At 43.7% G+C, this 19,291-nt stretch overlaps 1 protein-coding gene across 1 annotated transcript in view; it reads right to left on the reverse strand.

Annotated features, from left to right (window-relative positions):
- The window catches only part of auts2a (activator of transcription and developmental regulator AUTS2 a), a 281,667-nt gene that overhangs the window by 30,530 nt on the left and 231,846 nt on the right, over positions 1-19,291 (reverse strand). Inside the window, 1 exon segment of the mRNA XM_079647564.1 lies at positions 3,321-3,369. Within this exon segment, the coding sequence (XP_079503690.1) occupies positions 3,321-3,369 (49 nt within the window).

The following is a 19,291-nucleotide window of genomic DNA, read 5'->3' on the forward strand; positions in this document are numbered from 1 at the left end:
GTGATTTGTGGCGTGATTGTTGCTCTCTATATCACTTGAGATTACAGCAGGTGGCGGCCCACAGCCTGAAGTACACAACTCCATCACCAGTCCAGCTCTCAGGAAACAGAGAGAGAGAAAAACAAGCCCTCAGCTCCCTCCCACACAGCAGTAATACGCTCACAGGCAATTTCACTGCCAGCAGAGCTCTCTATGACAATCCAGGGAGCTCTTCAGCTCTGATATCTGCCACAAAAGTTCACCTCCGCTTTCCTCTTTCCACTATTTTTTTAAACAATGCCATCAGCACTGCAAATTACACCTTCCACGTCGCACATTATTCTCTCCCCTGGTGACAGACGCACTCAAGCCTGAAACACTTCACCAGCGGCGCTCTTCACGCTGGCGTCAGCCCCAGGTCTCGCTGTAGCAGCGCTTCATTTTCACATTAACTCCATTATAGCATTGTGAAATCAGCGATGTTCTGAGGCGGGAGGGAGAATCACTACGCTGTGCACATCATTTACCCCCGCATGGCACCCAGTCACACATCTTAGACACAGCTGCAGGATATGTCTCACAAGGGACTAGCTTCTTCATCTATCTAACAAATACAAATCTCAAGTCAGTCTCTACCTTTATCTGAAAAACAATGAGGAAGTTATTTCTCATTAAGTTAAGGTGCGACTTTGATAATGTGTACGCAGGTAAAAGACAATCAAAAAGCTTTGGGATTTTAGCATTATTTCATTATCTAGTTATTTTCCGTCCAAAGCATCTTTTCTATTCTAAATAGAGACCCCACTCAACAGTTCACTGATGAGAACATTTTCGAACCTACTCTTGATAAACGGCACTGGGGAGCTTTTTAAATGTCATGCAGCATTATCTTAATCTGGCTGCTGGGGCTGCGCTCACCAAACAATGAACAGTGAGCTTAGTCTTGACTTGGCAGAGTCTCTGGGATGACTTGTGGATTGACAATATCATAAGGATGGGAATGTAAGCGGGTGACAAGATATTACTGCCTGGGGACACAGCTTTAATCATTTGATAGATCTGTCTGCAGGCCTTTGGGGTGACACGCTGTGCTGGTTTGTCATCATCAGTATCTGTGCAGCACAGCACTTCAACCCCCTCCCTGGACAGTCTTTATAAGGCTTGGATACTGATTTCCACCCACGGCGCCTTGGAAGCAGCTTCAGAAAAGTTGTTTATTTCACTGCTGGCAAATAGACTACACAACATCGTTTTAACTGGTGCTTACTCTCCTGCAGTGCCATTGAATCAGGTTAGCTGGCTGACACCTGCAGGCACATTGACAAGCACGGTAATTAGGGCTAACATTTAATGACTCTTAGTTAATGAAATCCATTCCAGGGTAAACTGAACCCAGAGTGAACAGGGAGAAAAACAGCGATGCAAACAGAGAGTGATGGCGACTCTAAGCTCCACATTAGACAACTATGCACAGCTGACAGCGACGGCCCCGTGGTGAGGCTTACACAAGAGGCGGAGAACACAAATCAACGTCTGAAAACACACAAAAGCCACATTCTCATCAGTAGGATTTTCTTTTTAAAATGCAGCGTAGGCCTCGGGCAGAAAGAAAAAAAAGACACATTGCTTTTGAGGTAGCATGAAAGATACACTGTAATTATTGAGTAGGTGAGAAGGCTGTGAGATTAAAAGATGAGGGACCTGCACTAAGTCTTCAAAGAGACCTGAGGTTACCCTGGGCTGATTTCCAGTCTTGCTGCAGAGAATAAAAGCCAACAGTCAATCATTACCAAAGCTACACATCAGCTGCTGAATTATAATGGCCTTCTAAAAGCTCTGTTGGTTTAAGATATAATAATGTGTCTTACTTTTGTCCCTATCAGTCACAATGGGAAATAAGCTTTTGGCTCATCGGGAACAATAATCATTATGTCACATAAATATAAGCTATTTTCAGTGTCAATAAAGTTCTTTGCATTGTGAGTAAAGTTGCATTTTTACACCAATGGATATAGATTTTATAATTTGCAAACAAATTACTCATATTTCCATGTAGCTCTGCTGCATCAAGGTTATAGTTTTTTTGTCTTTTTGCCCCTGCCTTTTGGCAAATATTGACACAGCGTCCCACAAACAAGCCTCTCGCCAAATGTGTTGGAGCTGTTGCTTGCTCTGGGGTTTGGTTATATTAGAGTAATAGCAATCCCTCCAATAAATACCCGCCCAACTATTTTTATCTCAACACTGTCCCCCATAAAAATACCAGTGGTTCTGGCTCTCCCTGCACCTGGATTATTTTACTGGCCTTTTGCAACGGCGGCAAGCATTAGCATATGGCAGGAGAGGAGGAGGGGACGGAGATGGTAAAAGAGAAGAAAGGAGAGGATATTTAAATGGGGATAGGGGCCAAGAGAGTGGACTATCATGCAGCAGAGAGAAAGCGTATTTTGTGTACTGTTTCCCCAGTCAGGTCCTTTCATAGAGGGGGAGAGAGGGGGGCCCTCTGTTGATTTAGCCTGCACAAAGGGGGCCTTAATCCTTTCAAGGGAACCAAATCAGTCCACAGAGAAGCACGTTCAAAAGGAAACCTCCCTGTCAAGCATGGCCATTGAGCCCCCCCAATGGACGCCACAAATCAAGCCCTGGAGGGAATCAAAGGCCAGAATGTGGGAAATGTGTTTGGAGGTCTGCGCCGCGCAAAGTGCAGGGCTACATCAGCAATGGTCCCCCTCCTGCCACAGCCCTGAAGGGGTCATAACCCTCATCGCAGAGCCTCCCTCCTGCACTGCATGGTAACTCCCTCCCATTACAGAGAAATGTCCATTCACGCAGGGCACCTCCATTATCCCCGAGCCGGAGAAAATGGGGTGTCTTTTAACAGCAAATTAGTGACTTGATAATGAGGTCACATGTGGTGTTAGCACACTGAGGCCGTAAACAGTACATCCTCCTCATCTGGCTTCTGGACAAGCCCTACTGCACTTTTGCAACACATTGCCACCAACACCACACAGGGCAACATGTTACATATATGTAACAACAACAGTAATACCTTTTTGGTTTGCACATTTGAATGATTCCATTCTGGCAGAGAGAGAATTTAATCTCAGGTCTCGGTTTTTCATACCTGTGCACCTAGGGTAAATTGGATCAGCTTTATGGATGTGATGCGTTATTGCTGTGGTATTATCTCAAACAACCATACATAAATATTACAATTGCCGCACTGGGAGAACGCATTCCAATTTCAAGATGGCAATGACAACAGGGAGATTGGTAATATACCTGCACCATCATATTGACAACATTACAGCAAGGTAATAAGAATGAAATGTCTGTACCTTTAACTGCAGCTGTGCTGAAGAATTTCTCTGAGTTGGCATCGGAGACCTTGAGAAGAGGAGAATACAATTAGAGAAATATCACAGTACCATATCATTTTACAGCAAAATGTCCAAACCCGCTCCTGGATATTGTTACTGGGTTCAGTGCAGAGAAATGACTGCTGACTGGGGGGTTATTATATGCTTAAGGCAAATTACAATTAAACTTCAGTTATTAAACTGTCATTTTGGATAAATTAAACCTAAATCCTTAATTGGCTTCAGTAAGGTTTATTAGGGGCTTTTAATATAAGTCTTATAATTTGTACTTGATATGCTCTCAATTTCAACAACATGTCAAATTCAAGAGCCTAAAAGCGAAGACATCTCCAGTGTCCACATCCCGTCTTGCCGAAAATTCTCTCCTGAATAATTTGGGGTAACCTGAGCATCATGATCAAAACCAATATTGGATATCAGACTGAAACAAAACAAGTGGCTCTTCACGGTAAGGCCACTTGATGGCACTGTTGCTCCGTGACTACACAGCCCAGCCCTCCTGCAGCAACAAGAGCAACAGGGAGAGGATACAATGTGCGAGTTGGGATTTATACCTGAATAAAATACAAGTGTAATATGGGTGAAAATACCAAGTCGTATATATATTATATTTCACAACAATATATTGCAAAGTAACAACAATGTTGCAACAACAGGGAAAATAAACAAGACAACACCCGCTCAGCTGCACACGTGAAGAAGACTGACAGCTTTCTCTGAATACAATTATTTTCTGGTAACTGGATGTGTGGATATCCTCATCTCAGATTTATATAATGCGATATGTAAAACAAGATAAAATGATGTTAAAGCATTACACTTTGGCGTTACGGTTGTATTTCCTTGTGATATAATGACCTTAATGTCAGGAATATTTAAAATCAGCGTGCTGTGACAGTTTCTATGCGACTCGTGTCTTTTATCTTAATTTATTAAGGCTGCAGGAGAAGCAACGTATTTAAACAAACAAAAACACAAAATAATTAAGTCAGAAAAGGCAACTAAATTGTTGTTGTTTTTTGGTTCGATACAAACCTTGCCAGGAATCAGGTGTTTTCCACCAATGCAACACTGACAGAATGTAAACAATGAAGGCTGCAGAATAAATGACAGCAAAAGAGGGGCGATGAAAACGCTTACTATTAAAACAATTCCACGTAGACATCACAAACACAATGACATCTAAGATTATAAGCGGCTCAGAGCCAGCGCGCATACCTTTGATGTGGCAAGGTTAAGCAAGAAGGCAAATAAGTCCGGATATTACTTTCTTGGTCTGCTAAATATGGCCTCGCTTCACATTCTGCTTTTCAAATAATATAATCCACACAGAGGGCGGCGAAGTCTACTCCGTTTAAATTGAGAACAGCCATGCGAAGATAGAAGAAGCCTTTCCAAGAAAAAGAAAAAAATCCAAAGCCGTTCACAAAGCTACTGCGCGTTTTGGACAAAGGGAACCATGTGTCTCGCCACGGAGAGCTTCTGCAACAGCACTGAGGCGACGAGAGAGAAAAATCCTTTGATCCACCTTTCTCAGCTTCCCCGGGTCACAATTGAATTTTTTCGCCTATATTCTCCTGTGGTAAATATCCAGGAGAGGTAACCAACAGGATCCGGGTGGGCTGGTGTGTCGGTGCGCAGAGGGAAGAGGGGCTGCGTCCGACGGAGCAAACCAATCCAACAAAGCGAACGGCCAGTTTCCTCTGTGGAGACGGCGCCAAATCACAGAAGCAGTGAGCGAAACTTCACCAGGTAAGAGCCCGCTGTCGCTGTGTGTTCAGCTGCACAGCCTGACTGCCCTGCTCTCTCTGATGGATCCCGGTCGTGGGCACTCGAGAGCCTCTCCCATCCGCTACCAAGCACCAGACAAACTCCCATTCATCCAGCGACTGACTGCCTGAGAGCTGCTGCCTTCACGGTCGGGTCCTCCCACTTCCTGATTTCCAGGCGGACTTGAATTCAACCTCAGTCGTGCTCCTTCAGCAGACAACCACACGCGTGTTTTTGGGCTTCTTGGAAGCTGGGAGCTAGATTTCACATTTCAGAGGCGCACAACAGCGCGTGCACCTTTTGCGTAAATGGCGCGCAAAAGGAGAGACAGCAGCGCACCAGAGCTAGATAAGGAGGCAGAGAGAGAGGGAATGAGAGAAAGCAGGCAGGGAGGGAGGCAGGGAGGGAGGGAGGGGAATGCGCAGGCAGAAAGATATTCTTTCTTTCACTCTGTACTGAGTGAGATGATGTCAGCCCCTAATGAATTCCCCAGTAGGGTGCTGCTACCGTGAGGGGAGGAAAAACAAAACGCTCCTTTATGAGCAGCACAGGCTGCTCTTCCTGTTGGACCACCTCCCACCCCACTGGCCACTGGCCTGAAGGGAGGTCAGCTGCTAATATAAAAAGCACTTTGGGTCATTCAGCCTTCAATTTGAGCTTTTAGCTCTCCCCGGCCCACCCGGAGAGTCTGAACCCAACAAGCTTCCACCACTGACATAAATCATGACTACCACGTTTCTAATTTTGTGATAATTTCAGAAAGATTTTTTTTCCTTAGCTTGCCCACCCAGGGTCACAAAAAAAAGCTCTGCCAGATCCTGCAGAGCTCAGCGACTTTCTTTAAGCGTCCACCTCCTAGTCGTTTAGTGTGTATTTAAAAGAGATCACACAGATTTTAAAAGTAGGACACTTTCTTGTTAGGATTCACACTGCAGACCTGAAAGTAACATTTACCCGAGAAGTAACAGCAGTCATCCTTCATCGCCTCGATCTGTCATATAGGGCGAATCCCGATCTCATGCTGGACATTCCTGAGAAAACCTCTCGATGGTGCAACTCCTAGCATCCTCTAGCTTGTCTAATGAGCACTAACCCACTGGCTGGGAGGCCAATGGGTGTACAATAGAGTCACATTGCAAAGTATTTCCCTGCCAGTGCAGCCCAAGCAACCACAGAGCAGAAAACCGACTTAGCTCATAGCTGAGATGCTAATCCGTCCCTCGGTAACAGAGAGACTGATGGTCCGCTGGCTGGCTTGGACCGGCCATTCAAACATGAAGTAAAGGGAAATGGGATATTCTGTACAGTTGCCTTAGATTCAGAGCTGTTTATGGACACACTGATGACACGAAGGACAGAAAGTGAAGCACCATCCGGGGGCAGGCAGGGGATTGGCCTCAGATGGCTGGTTAAAGTCCAGCCACTTGGTTAGTTACAGTGGACAAAGGCTGTGGTCACAAAGGGCCTGGGAGAAAGAACACCATGTGTTCATCAAGTTGGAGGCTCCTGCTATGCACCATTGTGCATTCAACATTAAACTAATAAAGTGATTAACCTCTGGCGTACTGTTGCTCATAGGCTGTGGGAAAACATCTTAGATAACAGTGCCACAATGTAGCTTTACAGTGCCTCAGATCATGAAATCAGAAATGCAGTAAATCATTTCTAAAATTAGTTGCAAATGTACCAACTGTGGCTGGATGTAATTCGATCACAGGGATTCTTATGTTTGAAGCGGTGATTGTGATGAAACATCAAGAGCGTATGGTGGTTTGGCTTCAGAAGCATGACATGGCTGGCTTCAGGATATGTATTTATTCGACACCACAGACAGAAAATGGCTACCAGTCGCTTTCACAGGCCAATGCGCGAGCAGATATGAAGGAGTCGCTGTTCCCCATTTTAAATGGTCATTATCAGATTTGAGGAAACCACAAGTCTGTGATTAGCGCCACACTGCCAAACAATCGGCTTACAGATTGCTTAAGGCACACTTTTTTTTAATTCAAATGAAACAACGTCAGAGATGAACACGCACAAAAATGAGTGCACAGTTTCACATACAAAAACAATGTTTGAGCAAGAGAATGAAGCACTGAGATCAAACACAATGTCTTGATGTGTGCTATGTATCTCAGTAATTGCTTTCACGGCACGTAAGTTCTGTCTATAGACCATCAGCTTCACTCTGACATTTTGTCATCTTTTATTCCGTTTTTGGACGCCGATTCCCCACTTCAAAGAAACCAGAGGCACGTTGTCTCTACCCCACAACCATGGTTTAATTTTACAGGAACTCTCTCCTAGATTAATAAAATAATCACAAGGGACTGGTTCGCTTTTATGAGGCTTCCTTCCATTATGCCAAATCTACCCTTGTTTAAAATATTACTGATAAGTGTAACATGAGTACCGGCAATGTAATATGTTAAAAGCTCTCATTACTTTTGCCTGTTGACTCAGAGCTCGGTCTTTGCTTGACAAGGGCTAAAAAGATCTAATGATTTAAAGCAGGATTGAACACAGAGGCCAGGAAATGGAAAGTGAATGACATTGAACAAAGTCATCATGAGTGGTGAACATCATCTTTTTGAGAATAAAATAGGGTAACTCCTGAGCTAGACAAAGGACTACAATGAAGGGAACATGAATGTGTGGGGCATCATGGCGGTTCACCATGAGACATTTCATTCAAACCACAAATATGAACCTCATACGGTCAGGAGAGGAACCAAAAGGGATCACCAAAGTCAATTTGTTTAATCCTCTGAGGACCACGACAGTAACAATAAATATAATACAAGGATCAATACAAAGAATTCAACCTCTGTGGATGATGAATGTCTAAGATAAGTCTTATGGACATCTATCCAAAAAGATTTATGTCTGGAACAAATGTAGGACCAACTTATGACGGACCGGCATTGCAACACTGCTAGAGTTGCTTAAAATAAGAAGTGTAAGATAAACTTTAATTTTTTTTTTTTAAAAACGGACTAAAACTGATTTTCCATATCGGAAAATATCAGACATTTTTGATTTTTGAAATGTCTTTTAAAATGCATAATGTATAAGAGTTCCACATTATCATCCATCCCAATATCAGACTGAAAAACAACAAAACATGTTAACCAAAAATAAAAGATTTACATACACATAATTTACTTTATTACCTTATTAGGTTATAGTCTCGCTATATATAATGGCAACTTAGAAATACATATTTTATCATGGGGTTTAATGTTGGGGTTCTAACCCATGGAAACACTGTAAACACAATGAGTGGACCTGGCAGAGGAAGATCATGTTTCAACATGTTTCAATGCCTATTTACACACAATAATCAGACAATTGGAATCAACACTATAATGCCTGATAATAAAATGCAGTGCACAAAGTTCAAAGTAAAAACAACCTGCTTTACATGGATATTAAAAAAAACGAATCTAAATTTTCTCAGAGGAGGGGGTGGGATTAGATCACACCCTGCTTGTTGCTTAAGATCTGAATTGTCCAAATGTTGCAGTGCAATCCAAGAACTGTGAAATATTTCTAATTGCTAACACATAAACCCACACACTTTGAAATGCCAACATCTCCTCTTCCCCAGGCTTTCGAGGGTGGAGTGAGGATGTTTTTTGAAATTAATTTTGCTTATTTATTTATTTTTAACAGTCATTACATCCGACCTTATCTCTCAGAGCCTGCACTGGGTTGTCAATGACAACAGGCTCTAATCTCTACCCCTCCCTGACAAGCAGCACTGACAGGCCCTTTCTTCCCAATTCCTCAGACTCGTAGCCAGACATAAATTAATCTGTCACTCATTGCTTGTATTAATGTGTGGATGACACACGGCTGTGCATGCAAACACACATACGGAGACAAAGACAAATGTACCCAGCATTAAACCGTTTCACAAACTGGGACACAGTGCAATGCCAAAAGTGGAAGAAGGCGTTGGAAAAAAACACTCCTTTCTCTTAAACTGCATCAATCAAACATCCTGACAGAGAATAAGAGATTTAAGACTCGAGAATTTCCATCAGTATCGCCACAGACATACTTTTCAAATTGAAAGCTGTAAATAACAATGCCAAAATATAATCTCTATTTTGCATATCCTTACCTACTTATTTGAACCAATGCTCGGCAGACAGGATGTGATTGTCATTCTGGGAACATTTTGGAAGATTGAAGGGCACATGGATGACAGCGTCTATCTGATCTGATGACGAGACCTCTAAAAGCCGCTCCTTTTTGTTATAATAAGAGCCAAGATATATGAAACTCACATCACATGTCAGCTGGGGAAGCAGCAGGAACGTATATCTTCCTGTTGTTAAAAGTCTGTAGAGACTATGTTATCTGCTTATCTGTATCTGCTTATCTCCCAGCGGTCTCTGAAAGCAGGCCGAGGCTGTAGGAGTTCAAGATAAATGGCCTGATCAATGGCAGACATTATCTGGATCTGGTAGGCAATAATCAGATCCAGTTGACATTGAGCGCAGAGAGAAGTGGCCTGTCAACGGGAACAAACCTACTCCACTGGCCATCAAACTAATGCCGCTGCCGTGGGACTCACTTTAGAAAACAACGCAGACAAGAAAATTGGTTTAACCTTCGCTGGCTCAAATTCTTTGGTTACATCCCTAATGCAACACACACACACACACACACACACACACACACACACACACACACACACACACACACACACACACACACACACACACACACACACACACACACACACACACACACACACACACACACACACACACACACACACACACACACACACACACACACACACACACACACACACACACACACACACACACACACACACACACACACACACACACACACACACCTCTGCCCGGTCACAAGAGAAATGAGAGACCCTTTTGCCTAAATTACAGACATTGCTGTGGAATGTGGGCTGCGATGCCGTGGATAATTTCAGACCAGTCAATCACTCCCTCCCCTCCAAACAGAAAGGAGCATATGTGTTACCCGCCTAAAAAACACAAACACACACACACAACATCATGCATATCAGGCATGACTTACCTTTAACAATTTCATGTCATTTTAAATACAAATTCCCAAAAGCTAAATTATTTTAAAGCAAAAATCTGTCCTTATTTATACGCCTGTCACTCAATGTTTACGTGGAGATTAAATAAGCAGATGAAATGAAATGTTTCAGCTTTTTAACCGGGTAAATCGTAATTTTAATGTTTAGTCCTCAAAGAGATCATTTATGATGTTCACTTCCATCTTTACACCACGTCAGTGTCCTTGTAAAAAGGACTTAGTGCTGCTTGTCACACAAATTCATTGATAGGATTATTCAGTATAACCTCATCAAGCCGTAGTGTCATTTGATCTCAATGACACAACAAAGGAGAATTATAAGCTTCTTTTAATTTGACCCCAATTTCCTCTCTGAAGCTACAGTGCAGCCATATCCCAGACAGACAAAACATTCCTAACAGATAACCCGCTGCATGACGAACCCCCAGCTTTAATTTGTCTCCCTAATCTGCATGTCTTTATATTTGCGGGGACCCAGCAGACTTCCACAAGCAAAGAGCCGTGGTGCTGGAGCCCCCCGTGAGGCCTCGACTTAATACTAAGCAAGAGCAACTGCGCTGGCAGGGATAATATTTTTCTTTCTTCTCAGAGGAGCGATGGGAGCGAGGAGACAAGGGGAGGCAGGGAGATAAAGGAGGAGGAACTAGAGAGGAAGAGAGCGGGAGAAAGAAAAACACAACAGGAGGAGACGGGCAGAGACAGACAGGACTGAGGGGGGAAGGAGCCAAAGAGGGAGGAAGAGAAACAGCCTGCTGTGTTATTTAAAAAGGAATGACTAGAGGGAAGCACTGAGGAAATCACCACTAAGGTGTTGCATTAAAACCTGTCTGACCCTCTGCAGACCCCCGGAGCGACCTGCCGGGCTGGAGGAGTACGGTTGGAGGGATAAGGCCTCTGAAACGCTCCGTAAAGACCATTCTGTCAGGCACCAACAGAGACAACCCCACTCATCCACCACATCCCCCGCACTCCACTCAAACAAGCCTTTCCACGGCTCTCTCTATGCTCAACAGCTCCGGAGTGGGGGCCTGATGATAGGCTCTCTAGGGGGACACGAGATTGGCCACGGACATCAAAAGCCAGCAGGGTGACAGACAGCAGGGAGGTCTTGCCTGCCCTCCTCCAGCCTTCTCCCTTTTCCCTTTCTGTCAATGTCCTTCTTTCTCCCTCCATCTCATACCAGACCCCCGCTGGCCATTGAGGGGTTTCTAATTGCATTTTGCAGGGCCTGAGCTAAATAAGCTCGTTGTTCTGTGTATAGTTGCCTCCCTGCTGGGGGGCTGAACGATGGGAGGGAGAGAAATGGAGAGTTTGGGCCCCTATGAGATAAAAAAAAAGTGCAAGGTGAACACAAGATGCCTGGCGAGTGAGGAAGATGATATGCGACCTCTCCCAATGAAAATGGAATGCTGATTGTTTTTTAGTTGACAGGTGATCCCTACTGCGTCCCCATTAGAAGAGGATCTGCCAAAAACCTGCATATCTCTGTGGGAAAGGGGGCCTTACGGTGGTGTGTGTTTGGCAGGAATCATATGAAAGAGTGCTTTAACATGTCAGACTCCACTGAGACAGTGGTGGGAAACCCTCTCTGACCTCGTCTCCCCCTCTGTGAAACACTAGAACATGGGAGAACGCTTAAACAAGAGGAAGACTGAGAATATTCATGTGTGTTTAGAGACAGGAGCAATTTCATTTGCGAATCCCCTCCTTTCCCCTGGCGGCCGCTACAGCGGAACAGTGTGGTTATGGTTTGTGACCTACATGTGGAGATGGTTGGGGGCCAGGGGCTGGGGCTACGACGGGGCTGCAGGGGGTCTGTCTGTTGACAAGAAAGAGAGGCCTCTTCCGCTTTGAAGCCCTGTATATTTAAATATTTCATGACCCCCTCATCTCAAGCCCCTTTTATCAGGTTTGCGCTCCGGCTAGTGGCTGCTGTTCATTAATAGCACAGTGAGAGGAGTTAGTGTCGATCTAATGCCCCCATCAGCGAGGCAGATCTGAGGGAGCCTCTCACATAGCCGGGCCCTTTTGGCATGCCGCATATCTGGAAGACGATCTCGTTAAACGCTAGTAACAATTACACCAATTACAGATAAGCCTAAGTGTGTCAAAGCCACAACATGATGTTTACAATGATTAGCATGCGGTGGTATCAGCGGGGATGGCAATCAACGCTCGTGCTTGGTGCCTCACAAGATCACAGGGCTCTTATCTGTCACTATCGATAGAAGGCCACCGGCTGAAGACAGACCTTAGTGGATGTGTCATGCATGGCACCGGATCATGTGATTGTACCCAGCCACAGTAAAAATAAACTGTGTTTGACAGAAAACTTTAAAAGATGTCCCAGGGACAGATCAATGATATCAAACACAAGTACATCACAGCTTGCCACACTCTTATTTCAGTTCATTATCGTCAAAGGCATCACAGAGAAACTTAGGCTTTCACTGAAGCACTCATGACTGTCTACTTTTGCAGTAAACAATCTTGGTTATCAAAGATGTGTCTCCGGCAGTGAAGTGGAGTGCAGCGTGGGCCAGTAGATTTCCACGAGGGCGTGTGCTGGCATGGTGCAGGGCAGCAGTCTGGAAATGTGTCTTCGGGGCCGGTGACCATGACATAAGGCCCCGCTTGTCTGCTTGTAATAGAGATGCCTTTGAGAGTGGCCTGCATCTGCCCGCAGGACACATTCCACGCTTTCCTCCACAAACTCTGCGCCGCCGTCAGGCTCTGGGTCCTAAATGTGCACATTGTGAGGTTGCCCCGCTGGCCGCCTAACAACTGCACATTCACCATGGGGTTATTTGAGTGGACCCAGGCTCCCAGGGCGCAGATAGAGTGGGTTCTCTCTCTGGAAGTGTGTGTGATTCTTTGTGAGTGGGTGTGTTGTTTGTGTAATTGTGTATAAGAGGCCACCTTAAGGGTTTGTTTTTGCTATTAAAGCAACACCAGCAGAGGCAAAAAGTAGTGCCAGTGTGTGTGACGAATCAGTGACGTGGACTTAGATCTGTGTGTTGGTGGCCTGGTGTCAGCACATGCCACAGGGGAGCGTCAGTGCTGAGGGCCGGCCAACAGCCAATGCTAAGCCCAATCATCTGTGCCTGCCTCAGCTGGACTTATCATGTTCGGTGTGTACCAACACCAAGCTTCAACAAGATAATCAGGGGCAGCTAACTGTCTGTCTCCCTCTCTCTTGTTCACACACACACACACACACACACACACACACACACACACACACACACACACACACACACACACACACACACACACACACACACACACACACACACACACACACACACACACACACACACACACACACACACACACACACACACACACACACACACACACACACACACACACACACACACACACACACACACACACACACACACACAAAGAGGATTTGCACTGGCAATGGGGAAGCTGCGTTCCTTATCCAGAGAAAAAGCTGCTGCACCACACACAGCTTGACCCCTCCTCTCATGCCTGAATACACAGGTAAACACACACACACACACACACACACACACACACACACACACACACACACACACACACACACACACACACACACACACACACACACACACACACACACACACACACAAAGAGGATTTGCACTGGCAATGGGGAAGCTGCGTTCCTTATCCAGAGAAAAAGCTGCTGCACCACACACAGCTTGACCCCTCCTCTCATGCCTGAATACACAGGTAAACACACACACAACACACAGTCCACTGAGATTGCAGTAAACAATACCACTACATATATAATGTTTTCTTGTATAATACATTATATTTAATTTAATGAAGGCCTGAATGAACAGTTCCTGGGTGCACAACACACTTAACAAAATATGCTATAGGCTCCTTGCTAATAGGTTTAAGAGACTCTAAGCTCAACAGTAAAGCAATAGATCTCAACTCCCACTGGAATTACAATGTTCATGTGAAATAATGAAGCATGTTATTTATGTATGCAGACAAGCTTTGCAGCAATGAAATACCTTATATCAAGCTACTAGCTTGTCTGCTTTTTATCACATATTTACAATGTGTTTTCATAGTGTCTTAATTTCAAAGCCTGTTTGCTGTCTTCGACAATATGGTGTTGAAAGGAAATGTTATTGGAACAGCACTGGCTATGTTTAATTTGCTGTCCACTGAGGAGTCAGCTCCAATGGCCAAATTGTTGCGTGATAACAAATGGCGGTTGGTTGGCTGGCCCTGAGGAAGGCATTCGGAGTGAGTTCAGCGACTCTGTGACCAGGGATATTAGAGGAGCGTCTTTTAGTCATGCTTGATAGAGTCCAGGCTCTGACTGAAGCCTCTGGTCTGTGAGGGAATCTAACAGGGCCGGAGAGGCAAACACCTGTCACCTCCTTAGGCTGCAGGCACAATAACACCTGAAACTTACCATGACTTCACACATGGAGGGGCACACATATACCAACTGGCATGTTTTCCTATTTCGAGCCATAAGCTGGTTATCTGCATGTATGCAGCACTGAAAATAAACACAACATCCATGTGTGATACGCGATTAATCACACCATTGCACACACAAATACAAACATCTTCTCAGCCCGCGGGAGGTGTCCCCCCTAGACCCCCGAGGTGACAGATGTGTCACAACAACATATTGGTTTCGCTCCTCTTTTCTGTAGTGTTGCTTTGTTCCTTTACCCCTAAAAGAAAAAGAAAAATGGATCTGATTTGCTCTGCATATTGCTGATGCATTTTTCACGAGTTACTCTAAAAACGCCATGTACCTCGACATTAAAAAGCAATTTAGCACTCCCAGGATTAAAAGCGCATGTTAAATTGAAGGCTACACTTGGCGTGGGCATGAAAAATTGAGTGGCTCTTTATATTAACCAGGTTGAGCGCGTTGAGCAGCATTTAGATAGACGAAATGGAATCTTTCAGCATTACTAATTCATCCACAAAGCTGTGGTTGAGACGTAATGCACGATTCCACCGTCACACTGCTGAATACAAACATCATTCGCTTACAGCCGAAGCTCTTCTAGGTATGGTGAAAAGTGTGAATACTAGGTTGATGTCTATCAGCAGGGATTGTTAAATGTAACACACTTCCTCAGTTCCCTTTCGTTTCAATTAAGCTCTGCTTTTTCCTATCCCTTAGACAAGCTGTGAACCGTCCTTCAACCCATATTCTACAAATTCACTGACTGTCCACACCTTTGAAGTTGAAGAAGAATTGTGCTATGAACATCTGTGATTTCCTCCTGATTCAAACTAAAGCAGGGTGAAGATCTGGTTAAAAAGGAATGAGGGAGCTGTTGGCCTCTGGGAAACAAGCAGGCCAGACAGAAATTGTCCCTGATGCCAAAACGTCCTCCAATATTTCCTCTTACTACACTGATGGTAGAGAACTGATAAAAGGAGCAGGATGAACACCCGTTTAGTGGACCGTTGCCCCACTTAAACATAATGATGGATGCTAATGATGCCCATAATTACCGTTTCTAAAATGGTGATAATTACAATTATTTTATAGCTCCTTATCCGCAGCCAATCTTGATAATGATTGTCGGAGTGATAAACAGTGATTGCCAGTGTTTGACCTTTGAAACACCAACATAACAAATAAAGGACTCCAGGGTGAGACAAGCTGCTTACTTTAGATGACTCAGTAACAACTACTTAAAATGGGGAGAAAAGTTATTCAGTGATGCTTGAAAAGAACTTCATTACATAATACAACAGGAATGTTGTACTTGAAGCTACATTAACTGATTTCATGGCCATTTAAGAGCAGAGTAAACAAGAAATCAGCCAGACTTTTAGTAATGTGGACCTCCTTTTCATTGAGTTTGTGTTATATAGTTAGGCTAACATCCACACACTACAGTCTGCAATATAAGGGATATTGTTACTAAGCAACTGTCGACCGGTACTGAAAAAATTGCTGGCAAAAATGTATTCTGCCAATATCTCATTGGTTACTTCTTGTTTATCGGTAGTTAAATAAAATAGCCCTAAAATAAGACTGTCTGTTTGGAGAGTTGATATCATTATACTGAAAGCTATTATTCCAGAAGCCGGTCAATCTACAGAAAAACATCATCAATCAATGTTTATTTATATAGCCCAATATCACAAATGTTACATTTGTCTCAGTGGACTTCACAGTTTGTACAGAATATCAGTATGACAATACGACACCCTCTGTCCTTAGACCCTCACATCGTACAAGGAAAAACTTCCGGAGAAAACCCCACAGTTTAAAGGGAAAAATGGGAGAAACCTCAGGGAGAGCAACAGAGGAGGGATCCCTCTCCCAGGACGGACAGACGTATATATATACATATACCGTGTGACTCTAGGAACAACCAACAACCCTGCATTCTTGGAACGCAATGCCCTAGTAGGACAGTAGGGTATAATGAGTTCTTTAAGGTAAGATGGCGCCTGCCCATTAAGGGCTTTGTAGGCGAGAAGAAGAATTTTCAATTATATCCTGTGTTCTATAGGGAGCCAGTGTAAGGCAGCCAGAACAGGAGTAATGTGGTCCCTTTTCCTAACTCTGGTTAGTACACAAGCTGCAGCATTCTGAATCAGCTGAAGCGACTTGACTGACTTCTTGGTACACCCTGATAATAAGGAGTTACAATAATCCAATAAACGGGTGTTCATCCTGCTCCTTTTATCAGTTCTCTACCATCAGTGTAGTAAGAGGAAATATTGGAGGACGTTTTGGCATCAGGGACAATTTCTGTCTGGCCTGCTTGTTTCCCAGAGGCCAACAGCTCCCTCATTCCTTTTTAACCAGATCTTCACCCTGCTTTAGTTTGAAAGCAGGGTAGCAGTGATAAAACCGCTTCTTAAAAAGCACAACCTCGATCCAGAGGTTTTAGCCAACTATAGACCTATTTCCAATCTTCCGTTCCTCTCAAAGATTATTGAGAAAGCAGTCGCAAAACAGCTGTGTGATTACTTAAAAAACTATGATTTATTTGAAGATTTTCAGTCTGGCTTTAGAACACATCATAGCACAGAGACAGCTCTGGTTAAAGTCACAAATGACCTTCTAATAGCCTCAGACAAGGGACTTGTCTCTATTCTTGTTTTGCTCGATCTCAGTGCTGCATTTAATACTATCGACCATGATATCCTATTGCAAAGACTAGAGCACTTAGTTGGCATACAGGGAACTGCTGGTTTAGGTCTTATCTATCTGAACGCTCTCAGTTTGTACGTATCAACGATGAATCTTCCACGCAAACCAAAGTTAGCCATGGAGTGCCACAGCTCACTGCTCGGACCTATTTTGTTCACAGTATATATGCTTCCGTTAGGCAATATTATAAGGAATCATTCTGTAAACTTTCATTGTTATGCGGATGATACTCAACTATATTTATCAATCAAGCCTGATGAAATTAATCATCTAAATAAAATTCAAGACTGCCTCAAGGACTTAAAAACGTGGATAACCTTACATTTTTTGATGTTAAACACGACCAAAACTGAAGTTATTGTACTTGGCCCAAAGAATCTACGAAACAAATTATCTAAAGATATACTAACTATGGATGGTATTAATTTGGCCTCCAGTGAGACTGTAAGGAATCTTGGTGTTATATTTGATCAGGATTTATCCTTTAACGCCCACATAAAATCAATTTCAAGGATCGCCTACTTCCATCTACGTAACATTGCAAAAATCAGGCATATCTTGCCTCAAAACGATGCAGAGAAACTAGTCCATGAATTTGTTACTTCAAGGCTGGATTATTGTAACTCCTTATTATCAGGGTGTACCAAGAAGTCAGTCAAGTCGCTTCAGCTGATTCAGAATGCTGCAGCTTGTGTACTAACCAGAGTTAGGAAAAGGGACCACATTACTCCTGTTCTGGCTGCCTTACACTGGCTCCCGATAGAACACAGGATAGAATTTAAAATAATTTTCTCGCCTACAAAGCCCTTAATGGGCAGGCACCATCTTACCTCAAAGAACTCATTATACCCTACTGTCCTACTAGGGCATTGCGTTCCAAGAATGCAGGGTGGTTGGTTGTTCCTAGAGTCTCTAAAAGTACAATGGGAGCCAGAGCCTTTTCTTATCAAGCTCCACTTTTGTGGAATCAGCTTCCAGTTTGTGTTCGGACGGCAGACACCCTATCCTTTTTAAGAGTGCGCTTAAGACCTTCCTTTTTGATAAAGCTTATAGTTAGGGCTGATTAGATTCAGCCCCTAGTTTTGCTGCTATAGGCTTAGTTTGTCGGGGGACATCTTACTTCTTCCTTCTCTGTCTATACCTGTGTACTCTCATGTTCCGATTAACCCAGCTTCCCCAAATTTCTTTCTTTTTGGTGTCTATATACGCCGGGATCTGGAGTCATGCATGATCCTGCGGTCCTGTGTCATGGATCGCGAGTCCTGGATCGCGAGTCGTGGCTGTGGTCCTGGATCATAAGTCCTGGATGGATATCCTCGTGGATTCATCTTCCTATTATATACACATGCACTTCCAAACATTTGGACTACCTATGTTGCAAATGTATTATCATGAGTTTACATCCCTTGATGTCATTCTCTATATAGCCTGTCTATCAATTGTTTTCAAGCTCAATAAACACAGATAATATATGGTCGGAATTTCTCCAATTTGTCCGGTACATTGACGTCTTCCAGGAAGAAAAGCGTGACATTTTTTCTGATGGAATTCCTTTTTTCCTTTTTTTAGCAAAATGATCAGTAACAAACCATTTAAATATGTGCAAACATTTGAGTCAGAATGATATATAATGCAATATATTTAATAATCACTTTCGAATCCGTACAGGAAGTGAATCCACCCCAGACAAGTCTGAAATGCAGGTCCACTCTCCCTCCATCCAGCCCCCTGTCTCATGGCACAGATTATGACCGTGTTACACTGAAGGCCTGATAATGCAATCAAGCAGCTTTGAAGCGCTGTGATTCTCCAGTGCCTGCTGTAATGAGGGGGAAATGAAACTGTTCCCTCAGTGTCTGACTAACCCTCTGATGAGACCTTCATCAGAGAGAGACAGA

This window comes from Notothenia rossii (genome assembly GCF_949606895.1).
Source record: "Notothenia rossii genome assembly, chromosome: 9".
Lineage (NCBI taxonomy): Eukaryota > Metazoa > Chordata > Actinopteri > Perciformes > Nototheniidae > Notothenia > Notothenia rossii.